This window comes from Diabrotica virgifera, chromosome 6 (assembly GCF_917563875.1).
Source record: "Diabrotica virgifera virgifera chromosome 6, PGI_DIABVI_V3a".
Taxonomy (NCBI): Eukaryota; Metazoa; Arthropoda; class Insecta; order Coleoptera; family Chrysomelidae; genus Diabrotica; species Diabrotica virgifera.
In genome coordinates this window covers 178,425,191-178,447,831 of record NC_065448.1, presented here as the reverse complement: position 1 = coordinate 178,447,831, position 22,641 = coordinate 178,425,191, and the positions used below count along the sequence as shown (strand labels likewise).

General features: G+C 35.0%; 1 protein-coding gene across 1 annotated transcript in view; it reads right to left on the bottom strand.

The window, feature by feature from the left end:
- The window catches only part of LOC114336917 (androgen-dependent TFPI-regulating protein-like), an 80,528-nt gene extending 62,447 nt beyond the window's left edge, over positions 1–18,081 (bottom strand). Inside the window, exon 1 of the mRNA XM_050654361.1 lies at positions 17,999–18,081. Within this exon, the coding sequence (XP_050510318.1) occupies positions 17,999–18,043 (45 nt within the window). The 5' untranslated portion in view covers positions 18,044–18,081. The remainder of the gene's footprint in view (positions 1–17,998) is intronic.
- Between the last annotated feature and the right edge of the window lie 4,560 nt (positions 18,082–22,641).

Sequence of the window (22,641 nt, the reverse complement as noted above, 5' to 3'; positions counted from 1 at the left end):
CAATAGAAGAATGGAGTATTAATTGGAAAATAGTGATAAAGACAGAGACAACCCAGGCAATTACCTCCAAAATAAAAGAGATAGCCTAGAATAGCTAACAATGCAAGATGGCCCATGGAATGGAAAAATGAAGGTAAATACTTCATGTTCAGAGATTTGGAGCAAATTTTATTTATTTAGCGTATGGCTTAAGTATATCACAGAATATATTTAGATTTATGCATTATACAATGCATCACAAACAGATGTCCAATTTTTTTATATATTCGATTGACCCTTCGGTTGCCATTACAAAGTCTATAGGGTCGCCTGTGTATGCTCTGCGTGGGCAGTCCTGAACAATGTGACTGATCGTCTGTCTTGCAGCGCCGGAGTCACAAGAAGGCGAGGGGAGTTTACCCCATCTGTGGAGGGAGTCGGCGCATCTTCCACAGTTTGTTCGAATTCGATTAAGGGCTGCCCAAATCTTACGGGGACGTTCAAATTCGCCAGGTTTCCCTATGATGTCCGGTAGACTATGGTAATGCGGATCTGTCCTACTTTCCCAATCTTCTCTCCATCGGGTATTTAAGTCAAAGTTGGATTGCTGCAGCGCTTGAGCAGATTGTAGAGGGGGTAACCTGAATCGAAGACGGTTTCCAAGAATATCGGGGATGTCGTTGTGGACTAGAAGCTGGCGACTGTCCATTATTTTGTTATATTCTTTAACCAATGCATGTTCGCGGCGTAGGTTGGGTGGTGCTATATTACTAAGGGTAGGTAGCCACATTGTAGGGGTGGACTTAATTGTGCCTGTTATCATACGCATAGTACGGTTTAGTTGGGTGTCGACCAGGTGGGTATGCCTGCTATTTAGCCACACTGGAGCATAGTATTCTGCCACCGGATATATCAGGCCAAGAGCAGAGGATCTTAATGTTGATGCTGTGGACCCCCATGTAGTGCTGCAGAGTTTCTCTATTATATTGTTGCGTGTTTTCAATTTTGCTGCTGTTTTCGTCAGGTGTTCTCTGAATGTGAGCGTTCTGTCTAGAGTAACCCCAAGGTATTTCGGGTATTTATTGTGTTTTAACAGCTTGTTATTAAAATACACTCGTAATTCTCTGTTTGCCAACTTGTTGTTTAGATGAAAAGCTGATACTTCAGTTTTTGTAGTACTTGGCTGTAGTCTCCATTTCTTAAGGTATTCGCTGAGGATGGATAAGTCATTCGTGAGAGTGATTTCTGTAGTTTCTAAAGATTGGTGGCTTGTTGCAAGGGTCCAGTCGTCAGCATATCCAAACTTCCGAGATTCGGTTTCAGGCATGTCAGCAATATAGAGGCTGAAAAGTAAAGGGGCAAGGACAGAACCCTGTGGAAGACCATTGTTAAGTTTCATCTGTCTACTCCTCTCCTTTCCCATTATAACCTGGAAGGCTCTGTTGGTCAGCATGTTGTCAATGAGGTTAATTATCTTTCTGCAGGGGATAATGCGGGCCAGTTTATATATTAATCCCTGTCTCCAAACAGTATCATATGCTGCTGTTAGATCTATAAATACTGTTGCTGTCTTTTGTTTCTTTTAAAAACTAGCTTCTATAAAAGTTGTTAATGACAGCACTTGGTCCGTACAGCTTCGATGAGGGCGGAAGCCAGCTTGTTCAATGGGGACAGTCTCTAGTATCCTGTGACTAATTCTGTTGAGGAGAAGCTTCTGGAGAAAATTCTGGAGCAAATAATAGTACTAGAGACGCCAAAAGAAATAGCCAGGAAAATTCGGTAAACTGGAAGAGCACTTCAAACCAAAAGAGATACCAAAAAAAACATAATAAAGAACACAAAACGGGTCTAGGCCACGAAAAAAAAATTATAAAAATAATTTTTTATTTATTTTTTTTATTTATTTATTATTTATACATATGACCTGGCCTCTAGTGACTAATCCAGGTCGTTTTTTCCTGATGGGATTACAGATATTTTTTTTATATTTTTACATTTTTTACTCAACTATTAAATCTATTTTTACAATAACAATTTGCCATAATCTCTTAATTACGTATAACAAACAAATTTAAATAAACAATTTAAAATATTTTTGGTACTATCAACTCCCTTCTAAGTTATAAAGACAGTCCCTCTATTTTCAGAAGAGAGTTGGTAGTTTTTTTTTTTTTTATTTTTTTTTTATTTTTATGAATTATGTATTGAATTATTATTTTTATTTATTTATTTTATATTGAATTATTATTATTATAATTGTAAATATCTATTTTTGAATTTATATTTTATTTTATTTATTTTAACTTTATCTTACTCAACTTCATCAGGGTTGGATTATTGGTTGTCTTCTTCTATTATTATAGATTTCTTGTTGTTTTTTAGATATTATTTGTGCGAGATTGTTTAATATTTCAAAATATTCTTCATTTTGTAATATATCTCTTATTTCAATTCTTTCTAATCTTCTTCTCATTTCTCTGTGTTCTTCATTTTCTATAGTATTTTCACAATGTAACACTATATGTTCTGGTGTACCTAGTTCTCCACATTCACAATATGCATCATCTTTTAAGTTAAATCTTTCCAAATATGTTGGGTACGGTCCATGTCCTGTTAAAAAGTGTATTAAACCTTGTTTTGGATTAAAATAATTTGGAATGTTTTCTAATATTGGTATAAAATTGTATAAACGTCTAGATTTTGTTGAATTTTCCCATTCATTTTGTCTTTTTCTATTTATTATTTCTTTTAATTCTCTTTTATTTCTTATATCTAATCCTATTATTTGTATTATTTTTTCATGTTTTTCTTTTTTTAGCCAATAATTACATGCTAATTATAAAAATAATAACAAAACTGCGCAAGCCACAAAAAAATACTAGTATGTAACCAAAAAACCTTAAAAGCGAGTAGGAGGAGCCCACACACTCAAGCGCCGAGTCGCGGCAGCCCAGCGTCTTGACAAGCAAAGCAACAACAAATCGACGCCGACGATAAGTCAGATAAGATGATAGCGGACTATAGCGCCTCACGCTCCGCATAATTTGGGGTAGGATATCATGGAGGAGTCCTTGTGCATGGAAGAATATATGCAAGAATTATTCGAAGATGCAGCACGAAGTCCGATTGAAATAAACAATCCCTACGGCCCAGAAATAATAAACGAAGAAGTAACTGTGGCCTTTAAGTGGATTAACGAAGGGAAATCACCAGGACCTAATGAGGTGCATGGTCAAATTTTAAAGCTATTAGATGCACACCGAATCACAGTTCTTACGAAGCTATTAAACAACATCTACGAGACTGGTTACTTACCAAAAGACTAGCTACTATCAATATTCATTCCACTTCCTAAAAAAGCTAACGCTAGAAAATGTGAAGAACGTAGATTAATCAGTTTGATGAGCCATGTACTTAAATAAAAAGTACTTAAATAAAAGATATCTATTATAGCTGCAACCCGAACCGACATGAGTTCGGAACCGCGTTCCTCGTATCAAAGAAAGTCAAAAAATTTATTATTGGTTTTAAAGCAATAAATGATCGGTTATGTATCCTTCGAATAAAGGGAGAATTTTTCAACATATGCCTGATTAACGTGCACGCGCCAACCGAGAAAAAAGACGAAGAAATTAAAGATCTATTCTACGAAGACCTTGAAAGAGCATATGATAACTATGCCAAAAACGATATTAAAATAATAATTGGAGACATGAACTTCCAGATGGGAAAAGAAATATGCTACCAAGATTATATTGGTGAACACAGCCTTCACGATATTACTAATGACAATGGTTTAAGATTTATTAGTATGGCAGCTTCCAAAGACTTAATTGTGGGAAGTACATATTTTAATCATAAGAATATCCATAAAGCAACTTGGATATCACCAAATGGAAATACCACAAATCAAATTGACTATATTATAATTGACAGAATGCATTTTACAAACCTAATGGACGTCAGAAGTTACAGAGGCACAAATATTGACTCGGACCATTTCATGGTAGGGGCCAAGTTACGACAAAGAATTTCCAATGCCAAGAAAGAAAGGGGCACTAGACAAGTAAAATATAATTTACATATGCTAAATAATGAACATATAGAGAAACAGTTCCAGTCACATATAAAAGAAATTCTAGAACACACTAGGGCAGTCGACCAGTCAAGCACTGAAATGTGGAACAACTGCAAGGAGGCTCTGAAATTAGCAGCCGAAAGCACATTGGGAATATCCCGAACCCAAGAAAGAAACGACTGGTTCGACCAAGACTGCAAAAAAATAACAGATGAGAAGAACTAGGCATTTAGGACCATGCAACAACGGAAAACTAGGACAACAATAGATAAATATAAAACTTAAGGAGAGAGGAAAAACGCATACACCGAAAAAAGAAACAAGACTCGGAAAATGACATATTAGAACGGCTCGAAAGCCATATGAGTCACGGAGAAACAAGAAAGTTCTCTCATCAAATAAATATTATTAGAAAAGAATTCAAACCGAGAATCAACTATTGTAATGATCAGGAAGGTAACTTACTTACCAACAAAGAGGATATCCTGTTACGATGGGTAGGGCACTTTCGAGAGTTGCTGGAAGGGGAACCTACGAACAGCGTAGAGCTGGAATACTGAAATGAGGAACTCGTGGAACCCCCTCGGCAGAAGAAGCGAAAATATCTATAGAAAAACTAAGGGACCACAAATCCCCAGGCAGCGATGGCATCCCAGCAGAGTTATTTTAAGCACGGTGGAGAGCAAATCACCAAGGTGATGCGAGAAATTGTTTGTAAAATTTGGTCTGAGGAACAAATGCCTGAAGAATGGAGTTTAGGCTTAATATGCCCGTTACACAAAAAAGAAAACCAACTGGAATGCAATAATTTCCGCGGAATAACTCTCCTAAATACAGCATACAAGATATTGTCAAACATTTTACACGAGAGATTGGAGCGCTATACTGAAACGTTTCTAGGAGAATATCAGGCAGGATTCAGGCGTGGACGTTCAACTATTAACCAGATCTTTACACTACGACAGATCCTCGAAAATGCGCAAGAGTTTAACATATATATGTACCATATCTTTGTCGATTTTAAAGCGGCATATGACAATGTCTTAAGACCAAGTCTTTACAACGCTATGAATGAGTAAGGAATTCCAAAAAAACTCATTTTTGATAAAAGTGACAATGGCGAAGATGCTATCAGCAGTAAAAATTCAAAACGACTCGTCAACCCCATTTGAAATACATAGGGGGTTAAGGCAGGGAGATGCGCTGGCGTGTCAGATTTTTAATGTAGCCTTAGAAAAAGTTGTACAAGACGCTAATGTAGATAGCAGGGTAACAATATTTAATAGATCAGTCCAAATTCTAGCATATGCAGACGACGTGGACATTATAACAAGAACCAGGGCGAGAACTGCGGAAATCCTAACCGATCTAGTAGCAGCAGCAGAACAAATGGGGTTATATATAAATCAAAATAAAACCAAATTCAGGGCGACTAACACAAACACAAGATCTGGAAATGACGCAGATCTAATCATCAATGACCAAAACTTCGAAGAGGTCAAAGAGTTCATATATCTAGGGACATCGAATAACCCCAATAATAACACATCTGAGGAAATAAAAAGGCGAATAATAATTGCAAACAGACGTTATCATGGTCTATTGAAGTACTTATCTAACAAACGTCTGTCTCAAAAAACTCGTATAAGGCTTTATAGAACATTGATAGTCTATGATTCTCACATATTGATCAGAGGCATGGACGCTAACTAAAACAAATGTATCCGCTCTATTGATTTTTGAAAGAAAAGTGCTACTCAAGATATTCGGAGCAGTCTGTGAGAACGGAATATGGAGGCGTAGATATAACTCTTAACTGCAGAATATCTACAAGCATACGTTTGGCGGAAAAGATATTATCAGAAGTAATTGCACAAGAGCTCTAAAATTCTATATTAATTTTAGATATCGAGTGCAATTTGTTGCGATTATTTCATGAATAAAACTGTTCAAAACCAAAATTTTATTGTAATTTATTTATGTAAGTACAAATTAGTACAATTAAACACACAGTTGTTATAAATATTTGACGGTTGAGAGTAATTATTTTTATAATTTTTAAAACATTAATTGTCATTAATGCCACTGAATGTATTTTTTCGTAGCACCGTAGGGCATCTGACGTAATATACTTGACGACAGCAAATTATCAAAAATTATCGGGTATAATATCACAAGAGAGTGAGAATAAATTGAAAATAATGCGACAGTTTTTCGAAAATTTGTTGTCTGGCAATCGACACGAGAGCCCGCAGGGCTCGAGTGGCTATTGCCCAATGACAACAAATTTGAGTAAAAATAAAGCATTATTTTCTTATATATTCTTACTGTCGTGTGACATTCGTAAGACTATTTTTTAATACGTATATTATGAATATTTTCTTAAATGTGACAGTTGTCAAAACTAGGAAACTGGTTGCCATTAAACAGAAACAATCTACTTAAAAAAATTCTATCGGTAATTTTCTACAGTAGATAATTCTCAGTACCTATAATTTTAATCTGATTGGACAGAATTAAACACGTGATCAAATATCTTACTATACGATTGGAAGTTAAAATCATTAAAACATAATCAGTAGTAATTGCACAATAGCTCTAAAATTCTATATTAATTTTAGAGTTCGAGTCCAATTTGTTGCGATTATTTCATGAATAAAACTGTTCAAAACCAAAATTTTATTGTAATTTATTTATGTAAGTACAAATTAGTACAATTATACACAAAGTTTTTATAAATATTTGACGATTGAAAGTCATCACTTTCATAATTTTTAAAACATTAATTGTCATTAGTGTCACTGAATGTATTTTTTCGTAGCAACGAAGGGCATCTGACGTAATATACTTAACGACGGGCAATTATCAAAAATTATTGATTTAATTCAGATTTCTGTAGCTTTCTATTGGTCAGAATCTCCTATGAATGAAATAATCAGTTTAATTTAGATTTCTGTAGCTTTCTATTGGTCAGAATCTCCTATGAATTAAATAATCACTGTAATTAAGCGAAACCGCCTGCAGTGGGCAGGACATGTAGCCCGGGACCCTGAATCGAACATGATAAAAAAGATTCTAACAGCTCAACCCGTGGGAATGAGAAGACGGGATAGACCAAAGTTGAGGTGGATGGACGGGGTAACACAAGATGCCGAGAAGATCGGAGTCGGCAACTGGAATGCAAGCAAGGGACAGAACAGAATGGTGTAGAAAACTTGAGAAGGTCGAGGCCCTCTAAGGGCTATAGCACCAAGAAGATGATGATGATGATGACTTAAATAAAAGTACTCCTTGCTATCATTCACTCGCGCATATAGGTATACCAAATTAGAAGAACATCTGAGTAAAGTTCAATTTGGATTCAGAGCAGGACTCGGAACGAGGGAAACACTTTTCAATTTGCAAGTTGTAATACAGAAAGTAAGGGATGTGTATGCAGTATGCATGTTTAAGTGATTTCGAGAAGGCATTTGATAAAGTGGAATACTTGGGTCACGTTATGAGGCACAATAAATATAGAGTACTACAGCTTATCATACAAGGCAAAATAGACAGCAGAAGGGGCCTAGGGAGGAGAGACACTCGTGACTCCAAAACTTGCGGCAATGGTTCGGATTGTCATCTGCCGAACTATTCAGATCTGCCGTAAACAAAGAGAGAATAGCAATGTTGATTGCCAACGTTCGGAACAAATATGCACATGAAGAAGAAGATTTGATAACGTCCCACATGCGAAACTAATCGATATCCTAAAAACATCAGGGCTCGTTGGTAAGGATATAAGACTGATCTCAAACTTATATCTCCAACAAAAAGCAACAGTTCGATTAAAAAATGAACTCTCCGAGATTAGAGCTCCATTCCCGGGAAATTCCCGGGAAATCAGTAAGAAATGGAAATCCTGATTCCCGGGAATTTTTACAGATTTCCCGGGGTTTTAAAATATTTTATTTGAAATTTATGAGCGGAGATATTACTAACTCACAATGAATAAATGATTCTGATACAATTATTATCTCTGCTTAATAATCATTTTAAATAATTAAACTTAAAATATTTATTTTTCAAAAGACTAAGTTTTCACTCTAATGGCATATAAAACAACATAATGTTACTCTATATCCCACCAGACTGAAAACAATGGGAACCTTCTCTGGTTACACCTCCGAGGCTTCTACAATTTGCAAGCCATACGGATGCTAAGACTAAGGAAGATAAGGGAATTTTACAATTTATAATTCACGTCACATCTGCAGCAAAGTTCCAACGAGAATGGTTCCCTTCGTACTCCAATCAGAGTAAACATGTAAATCAAAAATGAATAACCATTTTTAATTTCGTTACAAAATGAAAATACAGCCGCGTCATATTCAAGTCCAATCAGAGAGTGCAGCAAGTACCTCTACCGGTTTCGAAACTTATTAGTCTCTCATCAGGAGGCACATATGCTGCTCTCTCTGATCCAACCAAAACAAGCCCCGGCGTGGAGTAACATTATGTTGTTTTATATGCCATTAGAGTGAAAACTTAGTCTTTTGCTAGCAGTTGCCGCAAGGGCATCTATGCCATTTCGTTCGTTGCAATCCGTGACTGCATGCCGGGGTTTGTTCTGGTTGGGTCAGAGAGAGCAGCATATGTGCTTCCTAATGAGAGAATAATAAGTTTCAAAACCGGTAGAGGCGCTTGCTGCACTCTCTGATTGGACTTGAATATGATGCGGCTGTATTTTCGTTTTGCAACAAAATTAAAAATGGTTATTCATTTTTGATTTACATGTTTACTCTGATTTGAGTACGAAGGGAACCATTCTTGTTGGAACTTTATCGAGCTGAGCAGATGGGACGTGAAATATAAATTGTAAAATTCCCTCATCTTCTGAACTTTCTTTTATGATATATGCATAGCTTAGGTTACCTCACACTTTACCTCGTTCAGCACAACTTTCACTACCGTTCAGCACAAAGATAAAAACATTTTTTCTCGTAGGAAGCGAGATATGTGTTTAAAACAAAAACATTTGTACTGCAAATTTTAAATTTATATTATTGTAAATTCTCGAGGGGGGGCTCTCTGAGCCCCCTCGACCTTTGAGCGTAACTCGCTTAGTTTTGATGCTAGAAGCTTGCAATAAAATGCCATGAAAATGTTATAAAAAATAGAAAAAAAGCTCATTTTTAAACATTAAAAAAAGTTTCAATGAGTTTTCCCGAAAAGTGATTCATTTGTTGGTTATTTCACGTAGAAATTTTCTATTTGAAATTGAACGAATATTTTCATGAGCTACAACTTTCCTTTTACAGTGTCGATAAACTTCATGAAAAGGTACACCATTTTTTTTTTGTTTTTTATAAGCTACATTTTTGCTAAAACTATTTTTTTGATTATTTTTTAATGATTTTAACTTCTAATCGTATAGTAAGATATTTGATCACGTGTTTAATTCTGTCCAATCAGATTAAAATTATACTGAGAAATATCTACTGTAGAAAATTACCGATAGAATTTTTTTAAGTAGATTGTTTCTGTTTAATGGCAACCAGTTTCCTAGTTTTGACAACTGTCACATTTAAGAAAATATCCATAATATACGTATTAAAAAATAATCTTACGAATATCACACGACAGTAAGAATAAATAAGAAAATATTGCTTCATTTTTACTCAAATTTGTTGTCATTGGGCAATAGCCACTTAAGCCCTGCGGGCTCTCGTGTCTATTGCCAGGCAACAAATTTTCGAAAAACTGTCGCATTATTTTCAATTTATTCTCACTCTCTTGTGATATTATACCCGATAATTTTTCGATAATATTTAATTCGATGAAATACTTATTTTTTAAGTTATTTGCGAAAAACCGCCTGAATACGTGATTTTTTTGTTGAAAAATAAACATTAATTTGCACTCACAAGTCACTTAAAAAGAATTTACTTAGATAAAGAAGCTCTATAGAACAAAAGCTGATCATAATTAGTCAATTTATCCATTTACGGACTTATTTTAAACGTATATTTTTCACCCCGAGCGCAGGGTGACTCTCACCCCCCCCCCCAAGTAAAAGCAACCAACGGCACAACTCCAACTTTGAAGTGGAGGATAAGTAGAATCTAAATCCAAATTGCCTGGCAAATACGTCGTGACGCTGATAATTACACTCCAAAACAGTAATTTACTGGACTATTAGTGTACTCATGCACTGTTTAAGACAACTTACATTTTTCATCTTTATTGGTAGAATAAAATAGAAAGAACATTAATAAACGACTACTTATTACATAGTATTATTCTATGAGATGAACAATTTTCTTCGTGCACTACTATCAGCGAATATATCTACAATTTTATTAATACATACAATACATACATATTATACATTGTATCTATCTGATGGGCAACTTCATTTTCAATACTGTAGTTGATTCATTATACATTTTCAATATTATAACAATAACACATTTTTACATATATATTTATTAGACGACAAGATGGGGACCCTGACATATTGGGCCCCGCGCAAGCTTCATGCTGCGGGGGCCTCTGTTACGCCCCTGTCGCCAACATCTCTAGAAGATAGGCACATTTAGAAAAACAAGTCCTTGTCTTGTCGATAACACTCAGGTACAGGATATAGAAAAGGGACAAGAAGTAAGATCTCCTAAATATAACCTAGAAAGCTTAAAAGAATATTCAACGAAAGTTCTTTATAAATTACGACTGGCCACAAAATTACAAAATGTGGGACGAGAAAATATAACAACGGAAGAATTATACCAGCAAATTAAAAAATACATTCATGAGGCTGCAAGTGAAGCGTTGGGGTATAAAGACAAACATAAAACAAAAAATAAAGAATGGTGGTCGGAGAATATGCAAACGTTAGTAAACAAGAAGAAAACTGATTATCAGAAATGGATGTCAACAAGAAAGGAGGAAGATCACAAGAGATATGCAGCATTAAATCGAAATGTAAAAAGAGAAGTAGTGAAAAGTAAAAATGAGATGTGGGACCGAAAATGCGCAGAAGTAGATAGGTATATGGGTGGAACAAGAGTTGGGCAAGCGTGGAAGGTGATAAAGTCTCTCCGGAGGGAAGGAAAGGAAAAATCTAACATAAAGTTAATAGATCTGAAACAGTGGAAACACCATTATGAGATTTAACTGACGGAAGATAGATGTAAATTCCAAGAGATCGAAATGGAAGAATTTTATCCGAACATACACACATAGTTGAGATAACAACCGGAGAGTTAAGCGAGGCCCCTCAAAAGATCAAAAACGGTAAAGCAGCAGGACCTGGAGACATCCCAATTGAGTTGGTAAAGTACGGACCAAACATATTACATGAGATGTTGGTTCAACTATTTAATAAATGCTTAAAAGGACAAAATATCCCTGATGATTGGAATGTTGGATACATCAGCTCAGTATACAAGAAAGGGGATAAACGCATATGCTCCAATTACAGAGGAATAACTGTTACCAGTTCAGTAGTAGGGAGGTTATACGGTCGAATAATAAAAAAAAAGAATAGAATCAGAATACGAAGACATGGAAGAACAAAGTAGATTTCGTGCAGGAAGATCGTGTACTGATAATATATTCGTTCTGCAGCAGGTAATAGAAAAACGGAAGGCAAGGAATCTATCTACCCACCTATTGTTTGTAGATTTGGAGAAGGCATACGATACGGTACCTTTGAAAAAACTGTTTCAAACATTGACGAAGGTAGGTCTCAGTAGAGAGTTTGTGGATGCTATCGCAAATATATACAAAAATGCAAGAAGTGTCGTTAAAGAAGGAAACTTTATATCTGAGTCATTCCCTATATCAAAGGGGCTTAAACAAGGATGTTGTCTGTCTCCGACTTTATTTAAAATATATATTCAATCATCGCTGGAGCAGTGGAGGAAACAAGTATCCGGAATGGGAATAGACATAGGCAGTGCTAAATGTCTAACAATTTTGTGTTTTGCAGATGATCAGGTAGTCGAAGCGAATGATGAGGAAGACATGGACTACATGTTTAGAAAACTAAAGAAAGAATATGAAAAATGGGGCCTCAATATGAATATGTCAAAGACAGAGTATCTTAAAATAGGGGATGATGAAGAAAATCCAGAGTTAGAAATTAGAACCACAAAAACATTTAATGAATATAAATATCTCAGATCTATAATATCTAAAGAAGGCACTACCAAAAGAGACATCGAAAAGACAACGCAGCAGGGCAAAAAGCGGTAAACATTCTAAGCTCTCTACTGTGGTCTAAAGATATAAGACAAAAAACGAAATTGACAATCTATCGTACCTTAGTAGAGCCTATTATGACTTATGGGGCAGAAGTTTGGCAGATGACGAAAAAAGATAGAAAAAGAATAGAAGTAGTAGAAATGGATTATCTAAGGAGAGCGTGTGGTATATCTAAAAAAGATCACATCAGGAATGAAGATATTAGAAGGAGGACACATACTGTATATTCCAGGACACATACTGTATATACCCAAAAAATAGTGAAATTCGTATTTGCTAATAAGTCAATTAAGATACTATTTGTATATTCCAGTGTAGATAGAATTGAAACTAGACAACTAGTGTGGTATGGTCACGTGAAACGAATGAATGAAGATTTGGCCAAAGAAAGCTTTAAATTACATACCACACCAAAGAAGAAGAAGGGGAAGACCTTCAGTTGCCTGGGAAGAAAATGTACGGCACATCATGAAAGATAGAGCCATCAAAGAAGACGAATGGCTGGACAGAAAACGATGGCGGTCGAAATGCGAAAAGCGACAGAGGCTGTAGGAACCTCGCTTATAGATGATAGTCCTTGGAACCGGGATATCCACATGACAAACATTTTAACGATTTGATACCTCCATATACGGAGGGGGTGTAATGGATATTCTGAGGGCATTGCAGCGAGGTAGAGTGATTCCAGATTTATACCCATCAATCCCTCTCACGGATCAATTCTATGTATTTATTTACTCAAAAAAATCTTTTACCGACATATCCTGCCTAAGTGTCGCCCCAGGTCTTCTTTGGTCTTTCTATTCTACTCCTCACAGAAACTTGCACAGAAGCCATTCTTTGTATTGGGTGTATAATGTCTTGACATTGAACATGCCTGAACCATATTAATTCATGCTCTCTCTCATTTTGGTATCAATTGATGCCTCCTCTTACTTCTCCTAATACACTCTTTCTTAATTTTATCTGGTTTTATCACTGCACTCATCCATCTAAGGACTCTCATTTCTGCCACACGTATTGGTTTTGTCTTTTTCTTTTTAACTGCCTAACTTTTAGTTGCATAATAAGTCATAGCTGGTCTTATCGTACTTTTATAGATTTTTCCCATCTAGTCCAGGGCGCATCTGTTTTGAGATGGACGTTGAGAGGTGACTCAAATTTTTTTGCAGAAATTTCTTTAAAATAACTTAAATAATAATATTTGAGTTATTCTCCCACTCAAAATGGTCCGGAACATTGTTTAAATAATCAAAATGTCAAAATATGAAGGAAAAATTCGATTTTTTAATTGGTTTTTTGATTATAACTTTAAAACTATTCATTTCTGAGAAAAGTTTCCTACAATTTAGAATTGGTTAAAAATTTAAAAAACGGTCACTCTTGTTGCAAAATAGCAATAATTGCGAAAAAAACCATACAAAAACAAGTATTCGCATTTTACGTTTTTCAACCATTTATGCTACACTTTGAACTTTCATAGTTTACCCAGAAAAACTTTATAATATAGTAAAACAACACGGTAAATTTCATTAAGATCGTTTTAATAGATTTCGCCAAAAAATTCATTTTTTTTAATGTTGCAGGACTGAAAATAAAGCAGATAGCAAGTTCAATTTTTTGCTTATAGAAGTGTACTGTACCTTTCATTTGCAATTTGCAAAATTAAAATCGATTAATTACCACGGCGTCAGGAAATTTTTTAAATAAACATTAATTTTTATTGCTACGCGCAGGACAGCGGTGTTCGATTCACACAAATTGATTTCCACCAAAATTTCGTCCAATCTTTATCTAATATATTATTTTCTTACTCTATATTTTGTTGTATTTTAATATCTTAATATTACAAAAATCAATCTAATTTTATTATTGTTTGTGAAATATTGTTTAAACAATTGCATATGTTTAAAAATAATAAACTTTTTTTCTCTAAGTTAAAATATATGAACAAAGAAAGTTTTTGCTAAAAAAGTGTTATTTCAAAGGATAGAGTATGTGTTTTTGTTTTGCAATAAACAAATTTATTTATTTATATCGAAATGTAATAAAAATTAAAATGTATCAATAATTATCAAAGGTCATTGGAATGCCCAATCAGAGCAAACTATCCGCTGTCCTGCGCGTAGCACCAATAATTAATGTTTATTTAAAAAAAATCCTGACGCCTTGGTAGTTAATCGATTTTAAAATTGCAAATTGCAAATTAAAGGTACAGAACACTTCTATAATTTCAACTTACTATCTGCTTTATTTTTACTCCTGTAACATTTTGAAAAAATGAATATTTTTTGCGAAAGCTGGATTGCAAAATTTATTTTGCAAAATCTATTTAACCGATCTTAATGAAATTTACAGTATTGTTTTACTGTATCATAATGTTTTTATGGGTGAAATATGAAGGTCCTAAGTGTAGCATAAATGGTTGAAAAACGTAAAATGCGAATACTTGTTTTTGTAAATGTAATCAAAACTGAGGACAACCAACATACAGTTTACATAGGGGACTTTAACAGTCACCACAACAAATGGGGGTATGAAAACAATGATGAAAATGGGGAAAAACTCCTGGAGTGGGCCGAAGAAAACAATATCCACCTTATCCATAGTCTAAAAGATAAACCTACTTTCTTTTCTAGAAGATGGCGCAAAGGCTACAACCCTGATCTATGCTGGGTTTCGAGTAACTCAGAGTTGCAACCACTCCCAAGCTCCCGAACTGTACTGCCTAGTTTCCCTCGCAGCCAACATCGACTGTCATAATCAAAATAGGCATACAAATTTCTATCGTTGAATCTACGCCGAGACCCCGTTGGAATTTTAACAAAGCAAATTGGCCTGAATACACCACTGAGCTGGACACCTGCATTCGCTTCATTGACCCGAAGGCCAACGATTACCACCGTTTTTTAGGAATGGTTATCTCTATCGCCAAAAAACATATCCCCCGAGGTTTTCGAAAGGAATACATCCCAGGCTGGACGGAAGAAAGCCAAAAACTATATGAAGAATTTTTGAAATCAGAAGATCCCGAAATCGGTGACAACTTACTCAAGTCACTGGATTCAACTAGACTTAATAAATGGAAATCTACTGTAGAACATATTGATTTCTCCCGTTCCAGTCGGAAGGAATGGGGACTGATCCTCAAACTGGGCGAAGCAAGCAGAGCACAACACTTAAACAAATCAACAATTGAGCCAAATAAGATAGCCAATAGAATAATTGAGAACTCTCGAGCTCCATCTGAGAAAACTCATACATCGATGGTAAAAAAAGCTCTTAAACAACTTAAAGCAAATACCCCCGCAACATCAGAATACCCACGTGCCTTCTCATTGGATGAAATAAACGAAGCGCTTAACCAAACCAAAACGGGAAAAGCAGCTGGTTTCGATGGAATATATCCTGAGTTTATAGTCCACACTGGTACAAAAACAAGACAACGGCTCAAAGAATTCTTTAGCGACAATGTGACTACAGCTATGCTACCCCCAGAATTCAAAAGAACAAAAATTATCGCAATCCAGAAGCCTGGCAAAGACAACAAGCTGCCTGAAAGTTACCGGCCTATCGCCTTACTTAGTTGCTGTTATAAATTACTAGAACGACTCTTATATAATAGAATATGTAACACCATTGAGGACGCTGTATTAATTGAGCAAGCTGGATTTAGAAAAGTACGAAGCTGTTGTGACCAAGTGCTGTCCTTAACTACATTCATCGAAGCTGGCTTTGAAAGACGTGAAAAATCTGCCATAACATTTATAGACCTTACGGCTGCCTATGACACTGTGTGGAGAGAGGGCCTTATTTATAAGTTGATGAAAATCATACCCTGTCTCAAAACTTGTCAGCTGATAAACAATCTACTAACTAACAGACTGTTTCAGGTATATATAAATGATGCACGAAGTAGCGTTAGAAAACTTAACAACGGCTTACCTCAAGGCTCAGTGTTAGCTCCTTTATTATTTAACCTTTATACGGCGGATATACCTGAAACAAAATCGAGAAAATTCGCTTATGCAGACGACCTGGCCATTGGCTTCCAAGATAATAGTAAGGAAGCTGGAGAACGAGCTCTAAACCAGGACCTAACTACACTTAGTAACTACTTTAAGAACTGGCGCTTACGTCCTAATACAAGCAAAACTGAAACCTGTCTCTTTCACCTGTCGAATCAACTTGCGGGCGATACCCTCAATGTAACTCTAAATGATGCAACATAACAACAACCCCAAATATCTAGGCGTCACACTTGATAGAACACTCACCTTCAAAAGCCATCTTACAAACGCAGCCGGTAAACTGAGAATAAGAAACAATATAATAACAAAACTTGCTGGAACAACTTGGGGCGCTGCTGAAGATAGTCTTCGGACCTCTCCTCTAGCTTTGGTTTTTTCAGTGGCAGAATATTGTGCACCAGTATGGTTAAATAGTGCACATACAAACAAAATCGATGTCCAACTTAATCAAACCATGAGAATAATCACTGGAACAATAAAATCAACCCCAGTGAGATGGCTGCCTACTTTGAGCAATATTGCTCCACCAGATCTACGCCGTACAGCAGCATTAGTGAGAGAGTATCAGAAAATTGTAGCCAACATACAATTACCAATCCATCAAGACATACCAGACATCTCAAAAGAGCACCAGCGACTGAGGTCTAGAAATCCTCCAATCAGAACTGCCCGAACAATTGGTGATTCCTATGATAAACAAAGGCAATGGTCCACAAGATGGATGCCAACAATAGCAGCAGACTATATTCAGATATCCACCCCAACCCAGGGTTTCATCGGATCGGGTCTGCCCCGGCCCACCTGGGCGAGGCTTAATCGTATACGTACCGGACATGGTAAATGTGCTGATTCTCTGTTCAAATGGGGTCGTGCAGAAAGTCCACAGTGCGATTGTGGATCGTCTAGACAGACCATAAGTCATTGTGTTTCAGATTGCCTAAATCGTGCCTACCGTGGAAACCTCCAGGACTTTGTGGAATGCTCCCCAGATGCAATTGAATGGCTATGTAAATTGGACATTAATATTATGTTTTAGTGTTTGAATAATATATATTATATTTGTGTATTTATCGTACTGAGAAAGTCCATACGCTAAATAAATAAATAAAACTTGTTTTTGTATGTTTTTTTTCGCAATTATTGGTATTGTGCAACAAGGGTGACTATTTTTTAAATTTTTAACCAATTCTATATTGTAGAAAATTTAATTACGAAATTTTTATGTTAGTACAACTTTTATGGGAAATGAATACCTACTTTTAAAGTTATAATCAAAAAACGAAGAAAAAAATCGAATTTTTCCTTCATTTTTTGACATTTTGATTATTTAAACAATGTTCCGGACCTTTTTGAGAGGGAGGATAACTCAAATATTAATATTTGAATTATTTTCAAGCAATTTCTGCAAACAAAATTTGAGTCACCTCTCAACGTCCAAATGTACTAATATTTTCACAGATGCGCCCTGGTCTAATCAGATTCATTGGAATCTTTGTGTTACACAACTCACCACTCACTTCTATTCACTTCAGCTATCTTACTTATATGATATATGTCGTAAAAAAATTAAGTCAAAAATATTTCGAAAATAAAAATAACCACTACCCGTTATATTACTATAATACCAATAACAAAAATAAAACTCATACAACAAAGGGATTACCTTAGAAATTATAACACCTAAAAACCTATTAGCTAAATCCAACATTTTTAAAAATAATACTGAAAGTGAAATGATAAAGTCAACATTATAGTTCTCCCCTTTTTATTTTTAATTGCGGGATTACAAACAAATAAGCAAAAAAATTCATACCCAGTGAGTTCGTTTAATCTGGTCAACAAATCTTATATTTTGTAACTAGAATCTATCAGTAAATTTCAGTATTAAAGAGTTACTTTTTTACCTTTTAGTTAAATAAAGTAGATCTATAAGCGGTTCACTAAACTCAGACACAACTGGCAAGTGATTTTAGTAGGTAATATTTTTGTTTTTGGCCAATTTTGCCAAAATTGACAAAATTACAAACTATTTAGTAATTATTTACTATTTAGTAATTATTTTTTTTTTGCCAATTTTACCAAATTGGCAAAATTACTTACTAAAATCACTAGCCAGTTGTGTCTGAGTTTGGCGAATCGACTGCAAATTGTTTTTGATACTTGTAATTGGTGCCCTATTAAACAGAATCGGCTTTTGAGATTTAAATAGATATTTATATCTGCTTTTTTGTCACATCCTGGAATACCAAAGGTCAAGAAATTATCCAAGAACACCACAAAATAGTTATATGCACCATATCAGAAACTAAAAAGAAAGGTAACATAAAATCTAACAATAAAACACTGAAAACGTTTGTTTTCTATATTCTATACTTCCACAAAATTTATTATAACTATGTGACTACAGCTGTTTCGGTAGAGTGCCTTTCTCAAGTGATTTAGTTTACTACGTGTGTGCCTTTCTAAAGCCTTTAACTGAAGAGGTTGAGGAGTGGAGAACTGTTTGTCTCGAGTTGGTCATTCAGAATTATATCTGTATTTTTTAATTTATTAATTTCCATAGATTCTAATAAAGATAGCAAACCCATAGTAATATAAATCACTTGAGAAAGGCACTCTGCCGAAACAGCTGTAGTCACATAGTTGTAATAAATTTTGTGGAAGTATAGAAAACAAACGTTTTCAGTGTTTTATTGTTAGATAAAATGAACTTCCATCAAGTTACGGTCGAATCAATCAATTATGTAACATAAAATACCATAAAGTCATATATTCTACAGTGGAGTTGAAAAAGATGCTCGATTTCAGGCAAGAATAGCAATATTACTTCACAAGAAATTTGAAAACAGCTTCGAAGGAGCTAAATATGTATTGGTAGGGGAGCTCAAGCAGGGATTTTTGCAGTAACTCGAGCGCGTCAGATTATCATATGGAGAGAACCCTGGTACCCTGTAGATGTACCTCTACCATATATTGGCTCTAAACACAGGGGAATTCGTTAAGGGGGGGGGCGAAAAAAAAATCTATCCTTAGAAAAACTCGAAATCGTCAGATTAAGATAAGGTAAATATTGTGAAGAAGACCAAGTCACATAACCAATAGTAAACCAAAGTTAATGCAGACTGATTCCCCGCGACAAATGAATTGGAAGGGCCCAAAGGAGGGAGCGATCGCTATAGGTTCTAGGAAGACCACGAAAAAGGTGGTCATATTCGTTGCCAGTTCCGTCTTCACACGACTAATTCCTGTAATAAAGAAGCAGAACATGATTCTTCTTCTTATTGTGCCATCTCCTTTCGAAGGTTGACGATCTAAACGGTAATTGTAGCTTTGAAAACTGCTAAACGAAAAATTTCCTCAGGTCTTTCACGAAAGACGTGATTGGAAACAATTAAATGAGATTTGATTTTAAATTAAATTCATACAAGTTCATACCAAACCCTTCTTTCAGTGCGTCAGAGTTACAAGTGACCGAAAAAACATACTTCCGTTATTATTATATATTCACACACCCAAACTTATATGGAATCACCATGTATTTCAAAGTAATATTTACCTATTTCTTTTGAAAAAAATTGTTATTGTTGCGAAGAATAAAGGTTTTTATTGAAAATAAACAAATATAAGACAATCGGATAGTACAGCTCGGTACGGTATAGGTTATTTGCTTGAGTTGCAAATTGAACGAAAATAAATAAACTAACTTTTGCGTCTAAAAACGAAGATATGCCTGATGTGGGGTTATAGAACTTACAACGAGGAAAGATTATTGGTCTTGTGGAGAAAGTAATGTTATCAAAGGGACATAGCTGTAGAGCTAGGCGTAATACAGGGCGTTTTGTCCAAAACCTATGCTAGATAACAGGAACTAGGAAAGCTCAAAAATAAAGCAAGGGAAAGTTGCCAAAAGTAATAACAGCTCTCCAAGATCGTTTAGTTGTCCAGTCAGCTGGAAGACACCCAACCATTTCTCACCTGCAGCTCCAAAGGTAGCTTTTGGACGCTACAGGTGTAACTGTTTCATTTGAAGGAGACATTTATGGGTTCCCGAGTTATCCAGGCAGCACAAGATTGGTCGCCTATATTGGTGTCTTCACCACCAAAACTGGAACATTGGGAATTGACAAAAAGTTCGTTTAAAAAAAAAGTCAAGATTTGTGTAAAATCAGATGACCCATGAAATCGTGTACTTAGAGGGTGAGGAAGACAAGCAAGAACGAAAACTGTCAGATCTATCCACAAATATACAAGGGGAAGTGTAATGTTCTGGAAAGGAATTGTGATCCGTAAAAAAACTCCTTTAATTGTCATCCAATCAACTTTAACTGCTCACAGGTATGTTTATAGCCTGTAGTCAGGCTCTGGAGAAGTGTAACAGGAGAAAATTTAATTTTATTGCATGATAAAGGACCTCTACATACCATTAGAGTGACTACAGACATCATTAAAGAAGAAGGTATCCCTTGTTTGGAGTGACCTGCTTACTCACCCGAGCTTAATCCTATAGAGTATTTGTGGGATATGCTCAAAAGAAAAATTAGAGCATGCCGGGATAATCCACAAAACACCGCACGGCTAGTACAAGCTGCTCTTAAAGGATGGAGCAACCTACCACAACAAAATGATGATAATTTGATTAGGAGCGTGCCCACGCAAACTGAAGCTTGCATAAGGACTAGAGGTGATAACGCTGACTACCACAAAATAGAAAAAAAAAATAAAAACAATTTAAACATTATTCGTTTTACATTGAAATTTTTTGTATAATTTATTTGTGAAATAATTTATTGTTTTATTTAATTGATATGTATTTGTTATTAAATCGCTTTAAAATAAATATAGTTTGACTTCGTGTTTTTTTTTAATTCAAACGAAATAGTAAGGAATATCAGATGACTCCATATAAGTTTGGGTGTGTGTATGCTTCTTTTCATGAGAATTTTTCAGTGCGTCACAAATGATAAAAAAAGGTAAGTCCGTGATAATACACATTTATGACATTTATTCTAACATATGACATTTTAGTTCAATCTGACAGTTTTATTTGCAATTTGGCATAAAAACAAACCAATTCTGTTTATTGCATTTATAAAATGGCATTTTCTTTGATTTGTATAGTCTTATAAATTGTACAGATTATATTCGTAGATATATTATATAATTAGTAAATAATTTTTTTTCGATTATAGCGCTATCTATTGACAACTAGAATAAATGTTATAAATGTCACCAACGAAATGTAATCACCGACGTGCGTTTTTTTCTGTAACATACAATTTAATGCGTTAGAAAGAAATCGAAAAACTGTGACGCACTTAAAGATCCTCATGAGAAAAAGCATATATATAGAACTCAGAAAATTATGTATTTGTTGACGGGTAGTTGCATACTTTCGGAATGTCAAGGGGTAAAATTACAATTGTCATTCTAGGTAGTATAATTTCAACATTTTTTAGGGAAAATTTTATTTTATATGTTTATTTATTTTTTCATTAAAATATTTCAAATTAATATGAAGCCAAATATGTATATAAATATCTTTTTCATCGTTCTCTTTTATTGGCTTGCATACTTAAATATAAATATGAACATTCTGGCTTCATTCATTCTTAAATTATCAGATTTAAGTAAAATGTCATGCAATGATTTGCGACATTCTTGAAATCCTATATGACGTCAAAATTAATGACGCACTGAAAAAAGGGTTTGGTAACTATATTGGTACTTATTAATCAAGATAAAATCTTCGTGTAGAGTAATCTCGCGTAGAGGTAAAATAAAGGAAAACCATATTTAGTATGGTATAACTATAGACCCAAACCCAGACATCCAAAGTGAAAGTTATCCTCCAACACCAAATTGTTCTATATGGTCCACATAATGTTCAGAAAAAAGTCACACCATTTTGAGCGTCGGGTTTGGGGGGGGGAGGGGGGGAGAAATCGGTAAATTCGTAGTTTTTTACGTTTTTCGTCAATATTTCTAAAACTATGCAGTTTAGCAGGAATAACCTTCCATACAAAAATGTTCTACATTAAATTTGAAATAAAAAAGGTCCTATGCATAATCCTTCTAAAATGAACGGTTCCAAAGTTACGGAGGTAGTATAGTATAATTGGTACAAAAAAGGCCTAACCCAGACATCCAAAGTAAAAGTTTTCCTTCAACACCAAATTGTTCTATATGGTCCACATATCGTTTAGTAAAATGTTACACCCTTTTGAGCGTCCGGTTTGGGGGGAGATGGGGGAAAAGTCGGTAAATTAGTAGTTTTTTTAAGTTTTTCGTCAATATTTCTAAAACTAT